At 37.5% G+C, this 23,168-nt stretch overlaps 1 protein-coding gene across 1 annotated transcript in view; it reads left to right on the top strand.

Annotated features, from left to right (window-relative positions):
• Nucleotides 1–23,168, top strand: part of DROSHA (drosha ribonuclease III) — a 68,245-nt gene that overhangs the window by 2,844 nt on the left and 42,233 nt on the right. Inside the window, exons 3-13 of the mRNA XM_032182689.1 lie at nucleotides 2,234–2,326; nucleotides 3,126–3,357; nucleotides 4,203–4,344; nucleotides 7,262–7,416; nucleotides 10,052–10,132; nucleotides 12,152–12,238; nucleotides 12,344–12,430; nucleotides 14,939–15,010; nucleotides 16,523–16,604; nucleotides 17,735–17,809; nucleotides 21,256–21,425. Coding sequence (XP_032038580.1) covers nucleotides 2,234–2,326; nucleotides 3,126–3,357; nucleotides 4,203–4,344; nucleotides 7,262–7,416; nucleotides 10,052–10,132; nucleotides 12,152–12,238; nucleotides 12,344–12,430; nucleotides 14,939–15,010; nucleotides 16,523–16,604; nucleotides 17,735–17,809; nucleotides 21,256–21,425 — 1,276 coding nt within the window. The remainder of the gene's footprint in view (nucleotides 1–2,233; nucleotides 2,327–3,125; nucleotides 3,358–4,202; nucleotides 4,345–7,261; nucleotides 7,417–10,051; nucleotides 10,133–12,151; nucleotides 12,239–12,343; nucleotides 12,431–14,938; nucleotides 15,011–16,522; nucleotides 16,605–17,734; nucleotides 17,810–21,255; nucleotides 21,426–23,168) is intronic.

Below are 23,168 nucleotides of genomic sequence, written 5' to 3'. Positions count from 1 at the left end.
GCCATCTTTCAGATACACTGCTCCAGCCTCAACTTTGCAAGCTCATAGACTTGTTCCCCTTGTCTGTGGCAATGGCTGCGAGCACAGGAGCTTGTTTGAAAACTGAGTGGTGCTCTAGTCTACCACAGGATTTTATACATATCTGGCAGGAGAGTAGAGTTGGCACAATTTTGTGTGGAAGACCTTGTTCAGAGTTGAGCCTTAAAAACAGTAAGTCCCAGTACTTAAAAAAAAAAATAATAATAAAAAAATAGAGATTTAGGTGTGAGACTTATGGTCCCAGATGTTACCTGAATTTGCCCTTTGAGAAAGCCCTGCATTTGTAGGCAGCAAGCAAACAGGCTGGGGGTCTATAGCCTGATAGCACACGTGTAATCCCCGGAAAGCAACAGTAAGTTATTTTTTTACTAAAAACCTTTTTCACACTGTTTTTCATCCTGCTCCATCCTCATCCTTGTGGGAGACCGGTGTAGGCATGTTCAGTTCAGTTCAGGATGAAGACCTTAGCAAACCAGTCAGCGATGTCCAGGGAGAACTGAGGTGAAAACTCATGCACCAGTCCAAAGGAACAAAGAAGTTTTGTAGGCTACATTAGTATCTTATGATTCAGGTAGATGAGTGTGGACTGCTAGTTTTGGGATGTATCATGAAGTTTCTGTCCCTCTGCTTCATAGATAAAAGCAGCTTGTGAGCTATGAATTGGCCTAATACAGTTTGCTGCATGGTGTTTTAGAGCACACCATCAGTTGTTTAGTCTTAAATTTGCTCTCTTGCTCGCTCTTTTTGTCTAATGATCTACATGTAGGTCAGAGTTTTCAGAGATACTTTAAAGTTGAGTTTATCAGAGTAGCTGGATCACATGCTTCTAATTCTAAAGATCTGATTTTTTCCATGTGTCCCATGTGAAACATGAATTTATATTTAGTGCCTGTGGAAATGAAACTACTTTGATTTAAAAAAGCAGAGATATAATTTCAGAATAGCTGTATTCAAAAGCAAACAAAACACATTTAGCAAGTTTAGTTTGGTTTGGTTCTGCTCACTTCGGTTTCCAGAATAAGATTTTCCTAAAACTGAATGTGGCTGGCTTTAAGTCACGAGCCTTTACTGTATGATGAGTCTGTGGAAGTCTCTGTGTTGTGTAGGTGACTCAGTTATTTGCCACATAATTTCACAATTTGTTCTTAAAAGTTCAGGTTTAAGTTTTGAAAGTATTTCCAGCAGCTTCCTTCTCAAATATTTCTGTGTTACTAGCTGAGGTCAACAGTTTCCAGGTCTAGTTCACAGTGTATCTCAACATCTTCTCACAGTGCCTTGGTATGGTTTTTTGCACAGCATCCTCATCTCTCAAGCAAATCAGAGGGCAACAGAGCATGCTCTCTGAAGGCTGATCCATGCTTGAACAAGGCACAGGTGAAGGATGAATGGGTGTAGGGAAGCCCAGTAGATAATTCATATGAACTTTGTGCTTTATAAAATTGTGTGCTACGTCATATATATGTGTATGGAAGCATAGATATGTACTCCTAAATCTTGGTTCATCATCCTGCTCACCCACAAAACCACCCGAGGCATGTATTTGTGCTTCCTTGTGTATCAGCATACTCATTTACTAGGAGATGTGACAGTTACACAAATGAGTGTGGACAAACAAGTTGTCAGCTGTTAGTCTGATAACCTGCCTGTGTGTGATCTGTGCTACCTAAAGTAACACAATAATTCCTGTTAACTGGGGCTGTTTTGCCACAGACATATGTTTGAGTGGTTGAGTTCCTTATGAGTATCTGCATGTTGAGTCTTGTAGGTAAGATTCATGGTGTCAGTGTGGCTGATTTTCTGTCTATCAGCTTTTTTTGCACGTGCCTGAGGTGGCTGTCAGGAGAAGAGTACTTGCTTGAAACATTTGAGTTAATGCTGTGCTTCCAAAGCTACTGTGCATGGAAAAGGTTTTCATTCTGTTCCTTGAGGCATTAAGAATGGTTAAAGGTGCAGTAATCTTACTCTTCACTATTTGTAACAGAAGAACAGGACGAATGGCAAGAAGTCCTGTGGTGAATTTATAGAAGTTCTTTATACAGTATGAATTAGGTATGGCATTGAGATAGATGGTTTCATTGAATGTCGTGTCATCTTGAATAATGTGATCTCAGCCTGATTCTGCATCTCTTCCAGGGGTGTGGAATGTAAGAAATGCCAGATTTCTTATTTAACTTCTGTTTTTGAACTCTTTAAGGGAGCGGGAGAGGGAGAGGCATAGGCACCGTGACAGCAGAAGATCACCATCACCAGACAGATCATACAAAAAAGATTACAAGAGAACAGGAAGGTAAGGAGGACAGGTTTGGTCTCTCTCATATTTATGAGGCTCTGCGCATCATGTGTATGTGCGTACATGCCTAGTTTGAAACTCAGAGATGAATCTTATAACCATCTTCATAGACATGCAAATGTCACAGCTCTCTCAAGGCCTTGTAGAGTTGAAGCAGGATTAATCTCTGGAGACTCGACTGCATCTCAGACTCCCCTGTGCATCTGCTCCCGGTCTGTGAAGTACCAAGATAGCATAACGTTCATTCTATGTTTAGATCATGTTTTTAAGAACTTTTTATTGTTTTGATGCTCCTTTCCTTTTAAATCCTGGGTAGTTAAATTCAGAGACATTACTGGCTTTAAAGACAAGTATTGTGTTGTTTTTTTTTTTAAATAGTTTTCCTAAATTTGGAGCTTGTGTTGTTCAATGAACTGCTAGAGTTAGACTAACACAAACAATGGTTTTAATCCTTCAGTATTTTTTCGGTATGCCAAACAGGTTTCTGTATAATCCTTCCAGTAAGATCCTGTTCCTCTCATACAAATAGCTTGCGGGATATATATTAAAACTTAATACGGTAACTTAGTTGATGGGCTTCAAACTTTGGGACAAAATTAAGAAACTGATCTAGAATACAAGTAAGAATTTCAGTCTAAGCTAGTGTGTTTTTTTATTCTAATTATTGAATAAGGTTTAAAATACAAAAGCACTTTCAATTTAACTTTTCTGTAGTAGATCTAAACTATAGAGTACTTCTAACTGTTGCAAGTTAAAAAAAAAAATAATTAATTGCTTTTGTTTTTCTTCCATTAAGCTGCTCTCCAAGCAGAGAAAGGAAGAGACCCCGATGGGAGGAGGACAGAGAAAGGTGGTCTGAAAGCCAGAGTGCCAGTAAAGAAAAAAGTTACACTAGTATCAAAGACAAAGAGTCAGAGGAGAATACATCTGAAAAGAATGAAGATGAAGATGATGAATTGCTTAAGCCAGTCTGGGTTCGCTGTACCCATTCTGAAAGCTACTATTCAAATGACCCTATGGATCAAGTGGTATGTTCGTGAGAACTCAGAAATCACTGTACACAGTCCTTTATTGGTTATCTGATTACCTGATTAATGACAGTACTTCAGCAGGATCATGTTTTATGTCATTCAGTGTTGAATCCTTCTCTCTTCTCATCTCAGTCTTGAAACCTTTTTTTGGTGTTCTCTATTTTCATGTTTCTTCAGTCTATTTTCATTCAGATTAGTGATACGTGAAAGAGGAATATTTTTGTCTCCAGGAGAGAAGGTTTTATCCATAAACACCTGTATTTGAACAAAACTGCATAAATTACTCTATCATCCCATAATCCTGGAGAAATTTCATACAGAAGGAGGAAGTCAGTTCTTTTTATTTGACAATAACAGTTGCTGGGGGAGTAAAGAAGTAGTAATTGAGTGAGGAGGTTTCTTCTTTCTCTTGTAGAATGACACAGTAAAATCAATGTTTCAAAGGGGGCAACAACATCAGTTAAGTTCTGTGTGTCTAGGGTGTGATATGATTCTTCTGAATAACAAAATACTTGCACAGAAGGTCTGTTTTTTCTAAATCTGAGCTGTTAGAAAACAGTACTGAGCTGTATTAAATATGCTTAGCCATAGCTCTGCTTGGCTAGGCCAAAGGTTTGATAATTCCCCAGCAGATTAAGTTCTCTGCTCATTTACCTAGAGGAGCAATGACTGTGTTTAGTTTAAAGCCCGATCAAGTACTTCCATGTTTCATTTGAGCTATGGAATGGAGATCTTTTCTTTTCGACATTGCTTTTCCTTATGAAACACTGATACACTTTGTTCTCTTGTCCTCTGTAATGTCAACACTGCCTTTGCTTTTTTACCTGTTTTTTAATTAACAGGGAGACTCAACTGTAGTAGGAACAAGCAAGCTCCGAGATCTGTATGAAAAGTTTGAAGAGGAATTAGGAAAGCGACAGGCAAAGGCCAAAGCAGCCAGACCACCATGGGAGCCACCAAAGACCAAACTGGATGAAGATTTGGGTATGCAGAAATGATGGCAAAGCTTTGAAATGGAGCAAACTGTAGTTAACCTTTTCTTTTTAGTACTTGTGCATGTTTAATGATGTCAGTAGGCTAATACATGTTTTTAAATCCATCCTTTCTATTGCAGTTCCACGGAGTTTTACTGTTGCTTTTGACTGAAGTAGAGCTAGATGCTTTATCTAGAAGGCTTAAGGGAAAACAGAATCCAGCACTGCCTAATGCTGAAGTCTCTTCCATGGCATGGAAGTACCCTGAGCACTATCAGATAGGCCAAAGTATGGTGCATAAGGGGCTGCAAGGACCTCCTGCTCTTCATCTTTATTAGGAAAAAAAGAGAAGCAAGAGCAGTGATGCTAAGCTGTTTTGAAAACTGATATTTCTGCATAAGATCACAATAAGCAAAGTTGCACAACTAAAATACAGTGTAGAAGGAAAATGAATTCAGTGCCATAACAAGCAGCCGTATGAGTTGATCTACACTATCACAGTTCACATATGGGTCTTTTCACAGAGAAATATATCTGCTAGCTGTATCAGTTATTGGGGAAATATTGGTTGAAACAGCAGGGCATAGCTTTTGCTAGCAATTTATTCACTCATCACTCGTTGAAAGCTGTTTTTTCTGATTTGCTTTACTTACAACTGTTAGCTGTTCTTATTGTACTTCCAGCATCTGAGTATTACATAATGTATCGTTTCCACCATGAAAGTAGTGTTCAAGAAATTCTTAGGCATATCACGTTAATTTAGATGCTCCTGGGCTTGCTTTGTAAGTGATGCTTCATGGTCTCATGTTGAGATGCTTAGATTCTCAGATCTGAGCCTAGTAACTTTCATAATCAAATACCAAAAACTGTAAAGTTGAAATACAAGTGTATATAACGACAGGGTCAGTTAGTTATGTGCTGCTAGCTTAAAATAACATAAAGATGAAAGGAAAGAAAAAAATGTTCCTATTTTATTTGAGCTGTGTAAAGCAAACACCTTTTTGAACATCAGATTTGCATGTTTAAATTCACTCAAGAATCACTAGCAAAGACTTCTGCACAGTTATTCAGAAGGTATTTTCACGCACATGAGGGAAGGACAAAACTTCTACATTCAGCCTACCTGTCTAAAGTTTCACTTCCTTGGATCTCCACAAGATGTTCCTTGTCTGCTCTAGGATAAGATATGATGGGGCCAAGAGCAACTTCAGCTGTGTTTCCTGTTCCACTGTTACTGGGGGAGCCAAAGGCTCTGCATTTGCACTGTACCTGGGCTGACGTGGTGCCTGTACCAGCTTCTCCTACAACAATATTTCTGTTGGGTCTAATAGTTGGTTGTCTTCTGTACCTAGCCAAAGGCCTCTGTTGTGCCTTTCATTAGAAGTAGATGTTTATTCTAGTGAGACATCAGTGTGCTCCAAGACCATTTTTAAATTATGAAAGGCTTTCTTCAGTACATGAAATTCAGATATTTTATACTGATCTTTCAGAGCCCTGGTTTGTTCTCACAAGCTCCGCGCTCTTTTTGCATTTAAAATTAGGCTTGCACATTAATTAATATAATTAATATTTACTGAAAACTTGAAATTTCAAAAAACATGTTTACTTATTTTTCTGTGAATATGCATATATTCGTATATATGCAGACATCCGTATATACTTTCAACTGAACATATGACCTATGTAAATCGTATGTCCCAAGGACAAACATCTTGTACTGAATTAAGGGCTGTATCAAAATACATCTTGATTTTTCTCTCCCTTAAAAAAAATAGCTTATTACTTTTGTTCTTATGTTCTTTCACTTCATTTTTCTTTCTTGTAGCTAAGGGGAAACATTTAATAAATGTACATTTACATTTTTTCCCCAGAGTATTTGAAAGCACCAGCAGTATAGTAATATACTTTCTTTTAAGTAAAAATGAAAAAAAATGGAAGGAGTGTTACATCCCACCTTCCAAGAATAATAAACCTTACTTGTATCATGTTATATGTCTTGGCTATGAAAGTATTTATTTAAATTGGAGCTGAGGAGATCGGTGGAATGAATGGCATTACATATAGAAGAGTTGCTTCTAAGTACCACAGGAGTTTAGGGATATATGACATCATGCTCAGTTGAGGAGACATTAACAGGCATGAGACCTGTGGGTTTTTTGTTTTGGTTTGGTTTAGAGTTTTTCTTTCCTTTGATGTATCAGAAAAATTGCTTTAGTAAGTACAGGAAAAAGTCAAAAAAAAAAAAAAAAAGCTGTAAAACTTGAGCATGGATTCACTCAGTTATCATCAGCTTTTTTCAATCATGGAAAAAAGCTTTCTTCTCATCTGTGATTTTTAATGTGATAACTGATTTATTAGAGATACTTGTTTTGAAAAAAGAGTAACTACACATCCTGTAAAAATTATATCCACGCGTGCTTTCTTGAACCTTTTGAATAGGTCAAGCCCTACTACAGATAGGGAGCATTTTTTAGGTAAAATGGAACTAAATATAAGCACTTTACTCATAGCAATCAGAATTAGCCTTTTAAACAGCAGGAGGTCATGTATTTCTTTGTGTTTTTTGTTTGTTTGTTTGTTTAATTTTAGAGTAATATTTGTGTTGGCTATAGCTTAATAGTCTTGTTCCATGAAGTATTTCATTGTCAAGTAACTGAACTTGCTTTTCTATAACTGATCAGTGGTGCTGCCTGACAGCCAAACAGCAAGCACTCCATTGGTGTAGGTCTTTAATATCTATAGCATTTGCTGTCGCTTTTAATTAAAAAAATGCAGTTGCTGTCATTTTCATTAGTGTGAATGTCATGCACTTCTTTAATAACTTTCAGTACGCTGCTGAGCTATGACATGTTAGAGAACGTATTGATTCTGGGGAAGAGAATGTGTGGAAATGTTTCATCTAACTTTATTTTCCCTCCATGGATCAGAGAGCTCCAGTGACTCAGACTGTGACTCTGAGGATGACAGCAGCTGCTCTAGCAGTTCGGATTCGGAAGTTTTTGATGTCATTGCCGAAATTAAGCGTAAAAAAGCACACCCTGATCGTCTCCATGAAGAACTGTGGTACAATGATCCAGGACAGGTATAGTGAGAGGAAAATGTCATGTTTCTGAAAGTCTCTCCCCTGTAGACCTAAAATTCTGAAGTGTTGTCAAATATGCTGGGCAGCCTCTATTTCAATATAAGTTCCTCCTCCTTTCTCTTCTCTCTCTCTTTTTTTTTTTTTTTTTTTTTAAACCACCCCACTTTTGATTTCAAGTGTGTGAATCCTGGGGAGTATTCAGCTGCAGTCATGTCTGGCAGCGGTAATAAAACCTGAATTGCAAACAGTGCTCTTATGCTGTCCTATTAATCCCAAGATAAAGGTACACGGATGAATTTTGAGATGGAGGGAAGGCAGCATGTTTATCTGTTTTACATATTATTCACCTAAAAGCTCTCAGGTCATAATAAATAATGTTTTAAATATGCTGTTCATGCTCCTAATTTCTTGTCTAATGGTTCTTTTGTAATTGCATGGAGATTATAGTTCTCATTAAATGTAATTGCTGAGCTTGTGAAATGTTGTTTTGAATGTATACATTGCACAGAAGACTAGCTTTTGTTTGCAAATTTGCCATTTTCATCTTTCTTACTTAAATATTTTACAGTCTATTCTAACTCCTTGTCAAATGGCACCTCAGTAAACTAATTTAACTGGTGTTTTGTGTGATTCATAAGGCTAGCACGCAGCAAATCGTAATGCCAAGAGATACTGCAATGCTTATTGCCACTATGGTAATTCAAAGGTCTGTTGCATATCCTATTGCCAACTCATATTTATGCTTCTAGTTATATAAAAAAGAAGACTGAGCATAGCTAGATGGTTTTATTTATATGAAAAACAAAATTAGCAAACTGTTTAGGCATTTAACTGAAAAAAATGTGTGTTGCTCTTGGGCACATTTCAAAGTAATGTTCTAGCCTATAATATTGGCTAAATAAAAAGTGGAATAACTTGGATGAATAGTTTCAGGAATAAATGGCTTATGAATTTCCTGCTGAAAAGCTTTTTCCCAGGCTTCCTTGAGATTTTCTCCCCCTTCCCTTTCTAGAAGGGGCTGAAATCAAATCATGGTGAGCTTGCCAGTACTGTATTTCTTCTGAGTAATTTTATTTGAAGGTTTTCTATTTTTCCTCGGTATTTATCTGGTATGCCAAAATGCTTTCTAACCACTGTTGCATAAGATGGGAAGGATTTCTGTGCACACTGGTGCATACAAGTTACCAGTTGGATAGTGTTATCCAACAAGTAACCAGACTTTTATGATGGATCTTCACAACCCTTTAATCTGAGTGGTGTTTGTTACTTCAGTTAATGTCCAGAAGTGCTTGCGGTGGTCAAAAAATAAATTGTTATAGCTGATGCTACCATTATACCCTTTTTTTTTTGCAAGTGTTATCTGCTTGTTTCCTTGTTTGGTCAGAGGAGGTTAGAAGCCATTGCCTTAGTTTATGTAAGATAACGGTATTTCAGTGTTTTGTTACACCTTGTGATGGCTCTTTCTGCATTTCCTTCTGTTAGTTGTGTTGTTGAGGAAGGGGGTAGATACGTATCTGTCTTGCTTCTCAAGTCCTGGGCCTTACAGGTACTTCACATCTCTGTCAGTCTTGGTCTGTCCGTTTAAAGTAGCAGAGGCAGTATGACTGCTGAACAGCTTTAAAGGACTAGGGACAAGATTTTCTTTTTCAAGTAAGTGGTGATTATTTCAATAGCCTCAAGTAGGTCTTATTTCTGGGGGAGTGCTGAGCGGTTGGATACTGACTGCGTTATTTAACTTGTCTGCTCTGTAACCTTATAAAGCAGTGAGGAAGTATATTTCTACCTATAGACATCAACCAGTTTCATTAAATCTGTGCTTTCCTCGGGGTCTCAGTGTGGGATTAAAAAAAAGTGAAGAGAACCCATCGTGTCACTCTGTCTCTGGTTTGGTTCTGATTGGATTTCAGCAATGGACACAATGTTAAGAGCAGGAAGCTTTAGGATGTTGATGCAATTGATAGCCTGCATCAAATGTGGCTGTAGAGTTGAAAAGAGACTAGCTTTAGAGTGTGCTGTGGCCCTTTTAAATACAGCTACTTGATGTCCCTACATGTAAAATTGGTGTAAGTATCTTTTTCCCCATTCCTTATCTTTACTGATCTGTTCACAGGATGCATTTGATTTTTTTCCATTACTTGAAGGTATTAAGTAAAACTTTCAAATTGTCTGCTCTCTGTGCTCTATGGTGTTAGCAGTGCCGTGCTGCAGATGGGTTAATCAGGGACAAGTTGTCACTCATGAACTGGGTGGAACTGTTCAAATGTGGAGGTTTGGGCACGTAAATAATTGCATGTGCGTGTTTAGGGCCTGAAATTTGTTTTAGGTGGATGACATGCTGCTTGTGTGTATATAAAGTGGGAAAGAGGCATATGATAGCGGGAAGGCACAGTTCTGCTGACACCATTTATCCATTTTGTGCTTCTGAATCAGTGATGAAGTTCTAATGCTGTTTTGCCGTTTTCTTATGTTAGTCTATACTGTTTTAATTTTTACTGGCTTAAGAACATCCACTTAATCTAAGAATTACGTGTTTTTAGAAGCATTTGTGCTTCTGGCATTGAAACCAACGTGATTGTCCAGTCACAATCACTTTTGATTTTTCAGTAAAAGAAGAATTTTGTTTTGTTTTTGACAGATGAATGATGGACCACTGTGCAAATGTAGTGCTAAAGCCCGAAGAACAGGGATAAGGCATGGCATTTATCCTGGTGAAGAGGTAAATAGTTGTTTGCAAAAATTGCAATTTTGAATACAAACTTGCTGTAGTGGGCTTGTACCTGGGTTGATCTGTCTTGCTTGCTTTTTTTTTCATGGCTTACAGGCTTAGTAAAAACTCCTGTATGACATTAAATCCTTTATTCATGTAACCTCACATTTAAAATGCGGTACCAGTAATGAAATCCACTAGAGAGCTATGGAAAACTTTTGTCTGTTTATGTTTGGTTGTAGGTTTTATAAGTTTCTGAAACACAATTGCCTTAAAAAAAAAAAGTAGTCAAATGTCTCCTGTCTTCAAGTGGATGAGTATGTTATGAGGGTCCTTTTCTTGTGAAGGGATTACTTTAAAAGGAAAAGTAAATAAGTCACTAAATGTACTGCTCGGGGAGCAGCAAGCTGTCCAAGAGGAGGTGTTGTCTCAGCACTTACAGCATGCCTGCACCTCACACTGTCAAACAGTTTGCTAAGTTCTTAATGAGTACCTGGAAGAGTCCATCAGCTTCCTGGAACAGTTATTATGGTAGTTGCTTTTATTTTGAAAAATGTTCTCAAAATGCTGTTTGGTTATTTTCTGTAGAGATGTTCGTTTGTACAGAGCATGCTTTGTGATCAGTATTTGTGGAAATAGTAGTGCTTGGACTACCTAAAGTTTTATGTTTTAAAAAGCTTTGTTCTAAACATTTAGGAATGTTAAAATGTAGTTTTACAATTTACCTTTGTAACTTCTCTTTAAGAATATAATTTTTCACTATACCTTTTTACACACATTAACTGAAACATCCTTTTATTTCTCTGCGGTTGAGGATTTGTGAATGTTGCAAAGCATAAATTATTCCATTTCAGAAAAATGGCTTTGGTCTGAAGCTGTCTGTAAATCACTCCAGGATCAATTCTTTTCCACTTTGTCTGAAGTATTTTTCTTGCAGAGAAGGGGAGAGAAAATGTTAGTGGGAGAAAACTGATGAATAAAACCTGCTGCACAAAGACAGCTACTCACTGGAGCAAGGCCAGCTTGGAATTCGAGCCTTCAGAAAATTTTGGGTGTATGAATTTTTAGTGTCCTGCAGATAATCACACTTAGCTTTTAAACTAGCTGGTTCTTACCTGCCTTGTCATAGCAACGAGAAACTTAATTTGCAGCTGAACAAAATAATTACCCTATTTCTTGGATGGATTCTGCAGGCTGCACAGAGCTGTGCAGTGGTGCAGCTGCCTCGCCAACTTTTGTAATGTTCTGTGGAGTACTCCACTTGCCACAGGGGTTTTTCCTGCAGACAGACACCTGAACAGGTTGGTGGAAGCCTCTGAACTGCAGCATATTGTATGCAGGAGGAACTCTGTTTTTGTCTGACTGCTGAGGATTTTTAGGTCTTTCAACAGGACTGCTTCAGAACAAGCTGGAGCAAATTGCAAATCACCATGGTTTGGCCTTGCATCGGCATGCAGGGAGAGGCTGCCTGCTGGTCTACTGTTATCAACAGAGAGCATCATGACCTGCGAGAGCAGGGCTGCCTGTGCCTTGCTCTGCGGTAATGGTCCAGTCCCTTCTCTTTGGAACTTCAGACTTGCCCCCAGCAGATGAATGGATATTTGTCTCTCTTGATAACATTCTGAGATCTTCTTAGGCAATGTCCAATTTTATTTTTTATGGAGTTCTAAAATCAGTTAATCAGTTCCCTGAAACAAATTAATACCCCCAAAAAATAAAGGAGATCAGTCTGGTATGTAGACAGCTAACTGCTGTGCATAGGAAAGATAGGGAGTCAAATGGAAAATGAATAAACTACAGCAGCATTTTTCACTTTTTTTTTTTTTTTTCTTTGAATAGCTTTAGAAATAGTTCCAGAAGCGGCTACAGATAAGGCCCACTTTCTTCCTGTAAGAGCTAATTATGACTACCTGCTTTATTTAATTTTTCCTAGTGCATATTTCATGGCTATTAGAAATGCTTTATTCTCTCTTTTAATCTAAATTTGCCTTAACTTTACACATAATTCTACTTATCTCTTTCTTTAAGCCTATTAAACCATGTCGCCCCATGACCAACAATGCCGGAAGGCTATACCACTACCGAATTACAGTGTCGCCTCCCACAAACTTCTTAGTAAGTATCTTTATAAATAATTCTAACTAGTTCTAATTTTGCTTTCAGTGGGGGAAGTAGTACTGCTTCTTGTTTACTCCATGGTGGTTTTGTTTGCTTTTTTAGACAGACAGACCTACTGTTATTGAGTATGATGACCATGAATATATCTTTGAAGGGTTCTCCATGTTTTCACATGCCCCACTAACAAATGTAAGTATGTTCATTACTGCATACCTGGGATTTGTCTGGAAGGCAAGCTGTTTCTGCCCCAAAGTCGAGCTTCTCTCGCATGTGCGTGTTACAAGTATCTTGCCAGCATTTGGAACTGGAGGAAGACATTTGTGCTAATGAGTCTCAGATTTTGTCTTGAGTACTTGTGGTAGGCAGTGCCTTCAAACTGTGACTGAGACTGTGATGTGCATCAAAGTAATGTTCTTTATGTTTCACAGTTTGAAAGTGAAATAAACCATGGAATAACTTGTTAAAACTGTTAATTGGATTTCAACTGGATGAGGTTTTATTAAGTTGAATTTAAAAAAAGAAAAAGAAAAAAATAGATTTCATTTTCTGAAAGCAAATATAACAAAAATTATTGCTGCCAGATGACCCTGCTTTTGCAATATAAGATGAGTTAGCAATATCAGAATTAAAAATATGCAAATACTTAAAATATCTGTACCTCAGATTTTGATATCTTTATATTTTAAGAACTTTTCAGTTGCTCTGGGGCATTGTTTCCTTGTTTTTATACCTGTTACTTGCTTTGCCACAAGTCCCAAAACCCAGTATTAAAATGCTCATTGGTGCAAGACTGGAATCTAATACCTGGGACTGAGAGACACTGAGGGGAGGAAAGCATTTTTAGCTGATGGTTTGTTTCCATAATGTGTATGACAACACTTAAGTTCTGGTAAGCAGGGGAAGAGGCTCTTGTTGACAAGCCAGTGAGTGAGTGGTGCTCACTTAGCTGGTGGGGTGGCACTGCGAAGCACTCCTGCCCTGCAGCATTAACTCAGCCTTGAGGTTCAAGGCAGTTTTATCCCAGGGCTTTACAGTTTCACTTTACAAATGAGCAAAAAAGGAACAGTTTTGTTTTTTTCTCCTATTTAAAGGATAAAGAGACCACCTTTATCATTTTAATGTCTGCTGTATGACCAGAAAGCAGAGTGTTACGGAAATACTTGTTTTATGTGGAGAACAAGGAAAATTCTTCTTGTTTGACATGAGCAGTTAGTGCAGACAATGAGCATTACTGTAGAGTAGGTGCATTTAGGCCAAAATCAAATTGGAATTTCTCAACCTAACTAGGGGAAATGATTAGCAGCAAATTATTTCTTTTTTACAGACTTGAATACAAAGCAACACTGCTTGTTCGTATTGCCAACAGGCATAAAGCTGTCTGGAAATAGAGTGCCTTGCTATCCTGAGATGATTTGGGATAACATCATAACTGCTGTTTGAGACAGACATTTTGGAATGTATTTGATAATAGGAATGTGACAAAGGGTAGCAGAAATACAGGCTTAAGCACCAACATCTTTGAACCAGATTTGTATGATATGAAGTCTTAGCTTGCAAACTGTTGAAAGTCTTACTTCTGTTATTACAGTTGTTCAGTAACAATTCAGCTGCTCAGATACTAGGGAAAATGGTTTGTACAGAGAAATTACAAATTCTTTAAACAGCTGCCACAGAAATTTTATAGTACCAGCCAAATACTCCTTTATTATGCATTTGTTTTTGTATGTGGAACTCTTAATTTATGGAGATTTTGGTAATCGTTACCTCTCCAAAGCTGTTTTTCTTGTTATCAGGAAAAGTAATCCAGTTTATTGAGTCTCTGAACATATCTAGTCCTGGTTCAACTCGAATGCTAGAAAATAAGAAAACACACTGTACTTTTTTAAAAAGAATCACCAATTTAAGTGTGACAGGTTTTCCTCTCACATTTTAAATGGGACATCTTACCTTAGAAGTTTTTTATTTTTGTATTCACAACATTTAATACTGAAAGACTTGTGTCATTTCCTAGAAAATCAGTTTTTGTATTTGGTTGTTTGGTGTAGCTCCTTATTTATCATGCCATCAGCAGACATGTAAACAAACAGTCAATTTTTTAGCAGTGGGCTGCAAGAAGATACAAGCAAAATACTGTGCCTCAAAGCCCACTGATTTCAGTGCAACCTCTGAAGAGTTAACTTCTAGAAATTTTTATTGGATGAGATTTATATAATCCTCTACATTTATTCTGAAAATTCCTACATTGTGTTTTCACCACAACAACATTTTTTATGGAAGGTATAGCTGAAAGAATTGGCAGTGTAAAAAAAAAAAAAAAAAAAACACCTTGTCTTCAGGTTAGCGTATTGATCTGACATGTATCCTCAACAATAAATTCCCTTCCAGATATACAAGGGAGAGCAGATGTGCGTTTACTGAACTTTGCTTTTTCTCCTAAACAAAACTTCATCTCCAGTAGATGGCATTATTTAATCTTATATTACCATCCCTCCTGTCAGCCCTGTGTTATCAGAGGTGGAGGTTAGAATTGTTGCTTCTCTTGCATGCGCTTGAGTTCCTGTCTTTGCATGATCTCACTAAGCAGCTGTTCAAGTAAGTGCCGTTTTCAGCAGACAGTAATACCTTTGCATTCAAAATTGTATTAACTGTACATTTGACACTGTATAGTTCTTCATACCGAATCTCTTTTCCTTCCAGATTCCTCTATGTAAAGTAATCAGATTTAACATTGACTATACCATTCATTTCATTGAGGAGATGATGCCTGAGGTAAGAAGGATAATTAGTTAAAAAGTCAGAGTGGGTTAAGAGTTGATATGCTTAATGGATTAAACTCTTCAGAATCCCATCTTGTGAAGAGATGGTACGAGACAGGCTGTGTTCAGAGTGAATGGCTGAAAAGGAATTTGCACTTAAAGGTACTAGCATAAATCCATCTACGTAGGCTATCATACATTAAAATCAAATAGTAAGAAGTGCTTATACCCGTAGCATCTTTTCATTTTAAGTTATGTGTCAGATACTCTTATCTGTGAGCTGACATCGCCATTATCCTTCTTTTACAGTTGATGAAAGGCATGTGGAGGTGCTGGCTTGCCAGGACCACATAAACCAATGCCAGGGCTGAAACTTAATTTTGAATTTGAAGCTCTGAAGATCACTTATCAATACTTAATATAAGCTGTTGCCAAAACAAATTTCCTGTGGATACAAACAAAGCATATTCAGTTCATAATCTGTTTATGACAAATTAATCACTGGTGTAGCCAGTTTGCGAAGTAAATTACCTACACCTGCTATTCCACTGCAGCACAGAAGTACCCCTGCATGTTATCTACAAAGATAGGGTCAGTATTGTAGTCATAATTACATCTTTCTTTCTAGTTATCTATTTTTCTTGCTCAACAGCAACTAAATATATGCAAGAGCCCTGAGATTCCTCAGTAAGATTAACGTGATCAGTGCAGTTCCCTTTTTGTTACTAAACTTGCTGTGTTGTCTCAATCTTTTTCTAAAACAATTAATGGCCACAGAGCAAGTTAGGGAATTTTATGTTTTTGTGGACTCCTGGTCAGTTGCCTGTGGCTAAAGTGCAGTACTTTTAAACAATCTTTACCTAATTCAGCCCTGTGAAAGATTGTGTTGTTGGCTTTGTAATTTATAGCCGTCTTTATGTATGTACAACTTACATTATCCTGTCCCGAATTTATTTAGAAAGGCTTTTGAAAGCAATGGTTCTTTCACTTCTGACTGAAAGCTCTTTGCTTTTGGAGGAGCTGCTTTCCTGCTTGATGAGCAAGAACTTTTTTCCCCTTTCCTGCTGGGTGTTAAGGTCATAATCTCTATTTGCATTGTACTGATTTGTTGCTATGGAAGAAGTGATCATGATACCACAGATGGTGATTTGTAAGCTTTTAATATGAACTTGTAGGAAAGAGGGAATTATGAAAGATCCTTCTCAGAAATATTATCTGCTTAGCCTACTCAAGTGAAAGGGTTTTGGTGCAAGGTGAATTGTGAGATTCATAACTTCTGCCTATAGAGTGGATTTGGACATTGCACAAAAAATTACAATGCTTTCTTGACAGTTTTTTTTTTTCCTGAAGAGACCACTGTGTTACAGTAAATGATCAGAGATGCATTAATACTTTCCAAAGGACAATGTCTAGAAGTTGACAAATATGAAGTCTCTATCTGTTAGTGGCATTATCTATATTACAGTACTATGTAATTATAAGCTTGTTTTGTGTTTGTTTATGTTTTTGTTTTTTTTTCCCCTAGAATTTTTGTGTGAAAGGTCTTGAGCTGTTCTCTTCGTATCTATTCAAAGATATTTTGGAGCTCTATGACTGGAATCTTAAAGGTAACTTATACTTACTGGAAAAAATACAAAAATAATTAGTGGCAGCTTCAGTAAATAGGTCTGTTTTGCCATATTCTTTTTTAAAGAAAGAAAAAAGTGGGGAGTGGTCTCAATAATAGTCAAATGCTGTACTAATTGAGAGTAACAAACTTCTGCTTTCTTCTTTGAGAAGTTGAAACTTATTAAGATTCATTATTGTGGGTTATATAAAAAATGCAAAAGTCACACCAAAGGTATCAGGTAAACTATCCTCTATTTTTATAAGCTACCAAATAATTACTCGTGCAGTATTTCTCTGCAGTCATCTTACAAAGCAGTGTCATACAGACAGCCACAGAAGGGTAAGTTATTATAGCTGATTGTTTTGAACTTGAAAAGATGAAAATGTGTTCCTATGAAGACTGACAAAGGAGAATTTCAGGAATAATCCCTCCCTTGGTCTAAAAGAAAACCAAGACAATTTCAAAGGAACTTCATTTCAGAATCTGTAGGTGTGTTTTGTTGTCTTCTCTTTGTCTACAGAGATGCACTCTGCACTTGTATGACACTTGTACACTCCTTTGTTTAACTATATTCTGTGTAGCCTTCTTTGGCTAAATATATTCAAATAGTAATGTTTCATATCCCTGGTTTTGATTTTATTTTTTTTGTTTTAATGCCAGATACTTACTGTTCTTGTTTTCATGTAAAGCTTTGGATAATGAAATAGGAAAGGAAAAACACAAAACAGCATAATGGAAATTTCTGTGTTATATTTGTTGTAACAAGGAAAAAAAAACAAACAAAAATTGCTAATCAAAAACTAGTGTTTCAGTCTATAAGACTGAAGTAGATTAGCTATATAAAACATTTTTTTTTCCCCTGTATCACTGTTTGAAATAGAGTGGTATGTGTTTTTGATTATTTTTTTTAAGATATTTCAATTTCATTTGATTTTGTCCACTAGGATGAATTTATCAGAAGTTGATACTTTGTTCCTCTGAGCATTTTGATACTTTTCTGTCAAACTTAAGCCCTATCAAATGTAATAATTGTTCATTGATTTCATCTGAGGCAAGCATTCCTTTTTATTTTCTTTTGTAAATATGTTGCTGCTCATTAATTTTCTATGTGGTTTTTTCATCTTTAAGGACCTTCACTTGAAGATGATGCTATTTCCTGCCCCAGATTTCATTTCATGCCGCGATTTGTGAGGTTCCTTCCAGGTAATGGAGTAAGATCTTAAATGCATTGCACGTTGATCTGGTGCTTCCATCTGAAGTCTTTCATACTCACTGATGCTGTGCATGGTTTACTCAGCACCAGTATTGTGATAGACAGGCCAGGTCTTGCATCCAGCTTTTGTCTGCCATGTGGTGACTGTAGGCAGTGCTGGGTCCTTCTTGACTTGTCCTGTGATGGAGCTGTGGGATTTGGGTAGTGCTATTATTTATTCTCACATATGAAACTGAATTTCATGTCCCTTCTGCTCCTCAGGATGCATGTCATGCAATTACATGGAAATTATTGGTGTGCAATTTTGAGGATCAGCAAGCTTGGCACTCCTGAGCATAGGTTTCTCTGTGTCTTTCTTTCTCTTACCTTAATGTAAGCTGAGACCTTGCAGCAAGTACTGAAAGGCAGAAAAACACCATTCCAGTGCAATTCAACACCAGCCTGCCAGCCAAGGACAAGCTCATGTGGAGAGTTGTGCTCAGTTTGAGTGAACAGCTTTTACAAGCATTTAACACATCCGAAGATAGTAGGACAGACTTTCAGTTGACATAAATGTCATGGCTCCGCTGAAAATGCGTCCTGCTGAGATTCTGTCAGTGCCTGTTCCAGGAGGGTTGTGTGGAAAGGAGGATGTGCTCAGCTGCTAAACTGAGGGTGCAGATGAGATGTGGCACAGCCTACGTCAAGAGGGCTGTGGCCTGGAGGTGCTCTCTGCTTTGGGCTTTGGAACTTCGTTGTGATATTAATTAGAGCTGCAGCTAAATGAGGTTTGGCTTGCTACTGTGGAGAGTACTGATGGCTAGATTACTATGTTTCTAATTGTTGTTCCTTCCTGGATACACAACACTATTCAATCAGAAGCAGAGCTCTGAGGCTTGCTAGCAAACATTGATTTGGTTCTGCTGAAGCAATTTACAAAATAAGCCATCAAGCCACATGTGGCTGATTAACTTGACCTCATCACAAAATGAGAACAAGTTTGACCTGCCTGGATTGTGTAGCTCAAGGGTGTTTTCCAGTTCCTTTGGGGTTTTTATACTCTGATTTGTTTTAGTTTTGAAGTCAGCTCTTTCTGCACTGTTGGATTGTTTATTGACAGGGAGAGATAAGTCTCTCTAACATGTATTCCTGTGTGACTTCTTTGCAAGGTTCCCAGGCCTCTAACTCTTCAAAAAAATGTATTTTTCCTGATGCTTCTACATATATAGTTACCTTCTAGAATCTTTATGCTAAATGTATTTTTCATTAAGTATACATTTAATGTATGTCCTTGAGATTTTTAATTTTCAGAAAATGGGAATCCATTTTCCTTCAGGTGTTTGTGGTACATTATTTGTGTCTATTCAAAGATAATGATACATTGGTGCAGCAGATCTCCCCATGCATCCATCAACTGCCTCCTTAAAGATAGAAATGAATTGGTGACTTCCCATTTCCCCCTACTTTTCTTTCTTATCTTTCTAACATGGTCTAAAAATGTGAAGTTTAGGATGTCAGATTTTCTATGTGGGATACTTAGAGACAGGCCTTGAGGTAGCTCTGAGCTTTGAGATAATCATGTCAGGTGTGCTGAGTGCCAGTGGTGTATAGCATGCAGAATAGCTGCTGTATTGGATTTTGTCATAGATTTTTGATGAAGAATATATTGAAGATTAAAATGATAGAAAACTGTTTTCAATTCCCAGCTACTGCATGTTTTGACCCAAGAAAAGTCAGGTCTCTGAACTACTGCTGTTTGGCACAGCTGTCTCTAGCAACCTGTTCTTCCTGTAAAGTCGTCAGTGTGTAAGGCTACACACTGTCAACTAGTTCATATTGTAAGATGCAGCCCATGTCCAGCAATCACTGAAACAAAGATAAAAGTCACATGAATTGAATCTCTCTTTAATGTGAAGCAAAATTTTACATTAAAAAATGTCTCTGTAGCTCTTCAGAAATATTTTCTGTTTCCATTGGCGTTTGGGGTATGTTTTACCTGTTTTTAGGTTCTAAGAGCTTGAATGAGGTCAATTATTCTAACAGGTCAAGTTATATTATTCCTTTTCATCTTTCCTGTTAAAGGAAAAGTGCTGCAATCCTAGCTAGAGTAGGAGGAGTTCTTGTTCCCCTGCGTGTCTTGTGAAAGATGTCTTGCACAGTGCTGCTGTACGTTGTGGTTTTGCAAAGCTCTTCGTGTGTGCCTGGAATCACATTCCTTATGCTGTGGCATTATTCCTGTATCACTTGAAAGCTTTACTTTTTCTATTCCTTATTGTGTGTATAGTAATAAAGTACTCTGTAGCAGGACTGTAATGATCTTGCATCCCTTGGGAAGGGAAATGAATGTTTATATTTCTGAAGGGTTAAAACTTGAAGATGCCTTCATGACTGGAGTTTAACCCCTGGTTTTGGTACAAATCTCTGTGACCTCCTTCTTTCAAATTCAGTATGTCTGCTCATATGAGTAAGAAGGAAGACGCGTGACTAAAGTGTTTTAATTTTGAGTTTGAATTAGGGTGGTTCAGGCTGGATATCAGGAAAAGATTCTGGACCCAGAGGGTGGTTGGGCACTGGGACAGGCCCCCAGGGCAGTGGTCACAGCACCCAGCCTGCTGGAGTTCAAGAAGCATTTAAACAATGCTCTCAGACACGTGGTCTCATTTTTTTGTGTGATCTTTTTGGGACCCAGGAGTTGGACCCAATGATCTTTGCGGGTCCTTTCCAAGTTGAATTGGATTGTGTGAACAGACAGTGTCTTCTGAGTGGTGGTCTGTCAGGACTATCATTCATCTTTTGCTGTTAACATCTGTATCTGACTGCCTGGATCTGGTCAGATGTATATTATACTGTGTTAATTCCTTGCAAGCGGTCTTTGCTGTGCATGTTTCCAGGGGTCTCAGAAGAATTTAGCAGTTTTCACATGCGCTCGATCCATTTAGTGACAGAAGACAGCATGAGGCTCTTTACCCTTCATTACTGCAGGTGCAGCACATAAGCACTATAGATAAATTCAATATACAAGGATAACTTACTACATTCATCCAGAAGTATCCTGTAAAATTTTGAGTGTTCATTAAAAAACCTGCATAAATGCCTAAAGGCTTTTTAACTTGTGTTGTAAAAGGGATAAGTGTGAAAAGGAAGACGTCAATGGACAATGTAGCTGATTTGTTCTGCCTCCTCATTTAGAAGTTTTTCAGGCAAGTTAGAAACTTCAGCATTCAGTGAGATGAAACTGTTATTCTTGCTACTGTTAACATTATTGCTTCCAGTTTAGCAAAGAAGTGTTTATGCATGTGTACTATTCATCACTAAAACATTTGCCTTCTTATTTGTCAAGTTGCTTAAACATTTTGCATTTTATTTTTCTCATCTGAATATTTTATGTGCTGCATATTTTCTTTCCTTTATGCTTTAGGACTGAATAACTGAAATGCATTTTATTTATGTTTTTAAGATGGAGGGAAAGAAGTACTATCAATGCATCAGATTCTCCTCTACTTGTTACGGTGCAATAAAGCTCTGGTGCCTGAAGAAGAGATTGCCAACATGCTTCAGTGGGAAGAGCTGGAATGGCAGAAATATGCAGAAGAATGCAAAGGGATGATCGTCACCAGCCCTGGCATGGTAGAATAAATAATTCTGATTCATTAACAAGCCAATGACATGTGCATTTATTGTTCTGAAGAGTCTGCTGCAGTCTGAATTGTAAAGGGCAAAGTTGACCAGTGACAGCTGCAGATTGGTATAGGAACAGTTCGCTAACTTGTTCCAACCCTGGGGAGATTTGTACCCTATGCTGTGCTACCAGTGGGCTGGTTTCCAGAGAAGCGCCGTTTCAATGTGCACATTAGAAGGAATAGCTATGTTTTAAGTATAGGGAACAGTAACTTGCTCCTCTGCTTTCATATTTTCTCTAACAGTCTTGGTGCATGATCTTGTTCTGTTTTCACAGAACCAGAGAATTAGTAATTATTTGCTATTTTCTTTCATGTTCCTCTTTTGATTCCCTAGCTCTGTTTAATACTCTCTCTATAGATGCTGCCCTGAGTATTGAAAAGTTTTTGCCTCTGTGCTTTCTCCACCCCCCATCATTTTTTATGCTGCTTTCACAAGGAGAAATTTTGTGTATTTAATTGAACACAACTATTAATTTCCAGTGACAAACTTGAAACCTAAATGGCCTTAATTTCTGGAACAGTTAGCATTTAAAGCATAAGTTCTCAGCTTCTTTCAAATCCCGTATATATGCAGATTTAGTCTATTTTTCTAAATTTTGTACTTAAGGGATGCGGGACACAAGAATTACATGATGTCTACTAAAAACTGCGGACTTCCGTTTGCATGGATTGGCCAGCATCACAATGATGGTATCTCAATAACAGGCATGTTTTAGACCTCACATTTTAAACTGACATGCAACTTTATATGTTGTAAGACCTTCCTTTCTGTAGCTTCATTTTCCACTTTTATTGCAAAACATATGAGAGGATAAAAATGAATTGGAATGATGCTTAAAGGGAAATTTTGTGTGCTGACTGAAGAACCTGTTCCCAGACTGAAGCCATGACACCCTTCTAGATATACATACATCAAGCCTCTATTTTTAAGTACGGCAGCATTACATTTAGTAAATTACCTTAAGGTAATAATAATTTATCAGATTATTTTCCCCTTCGTTTCACTGAGTATTTTTTTCTGGCTAAAACTTCCTACACTGAAAGGAAAATAAGACCATTGTGGGAGTGTGAAATACAGAACACGTGAACTCTCAGTATGGAAAGCCCTACTGGAGGTGGTTAAAATGAAGGTAGAACCTTGTAATATAAATTGTTAGCCTTAATTGCTTAATTTAACATTGCCTGTGGTTTCTGTGATACAAAGTACTTGGTAGTATGCAAGTTTTCAACATCTTAATGGCATATCTTCAGTGGTTTGGCTGATGATATGCTGACTTCAGCTAGCTGAAAGCTTGCTCTTTTTTTCTTTAGCGTGAGGGTATGTCTGTATGCTCCTTTTGTGCATCACTCAAAAAACTAAATGCCTTCATGCACAAGGCAACACAGTTTGAGTGGTAGTGTTAACTTTGATTTCCCGTGATTTTTATTGACAAACTTTGTGTTCTACAAGATGTTTTTAAAGATGTGTGTGGACATCAAAATATGTAAGCATAAAAGAAATCTGCAGTACTTTGAAACGTTGTCATGTTATAATGTCACCCTTGGAACATGTTTTTCTCTCAAGATTGCAAAGATTTTTTTCTTAGTTTGTGGATTTTTTTCAGTTCGTTGCAGCATATTCTATTGACAATGAAAGTGAAAAATGGTGTGAAAGTGTTTTCTGTGCATTTTACAATGTTAGAAGATGAAA

This window comes from Aythya fuligula, chromosome 2 (assembly GCF_009819795.1).
Source record: "Aythya fuligula isolate bAytFul2 chromosome 2, bAytFul2.pri, whole genome shotgun sequence".
Classification (NCBI taxonomy): domain Eukaryota; kingdom Metazoa; phylum Chordata; class Aves; order Anseriformes; family Anatidae; genus Aythya; species Aythya fuligula.
This window is presented reverse-complemented; position numbering and strand designations above follow the sequence as displayed.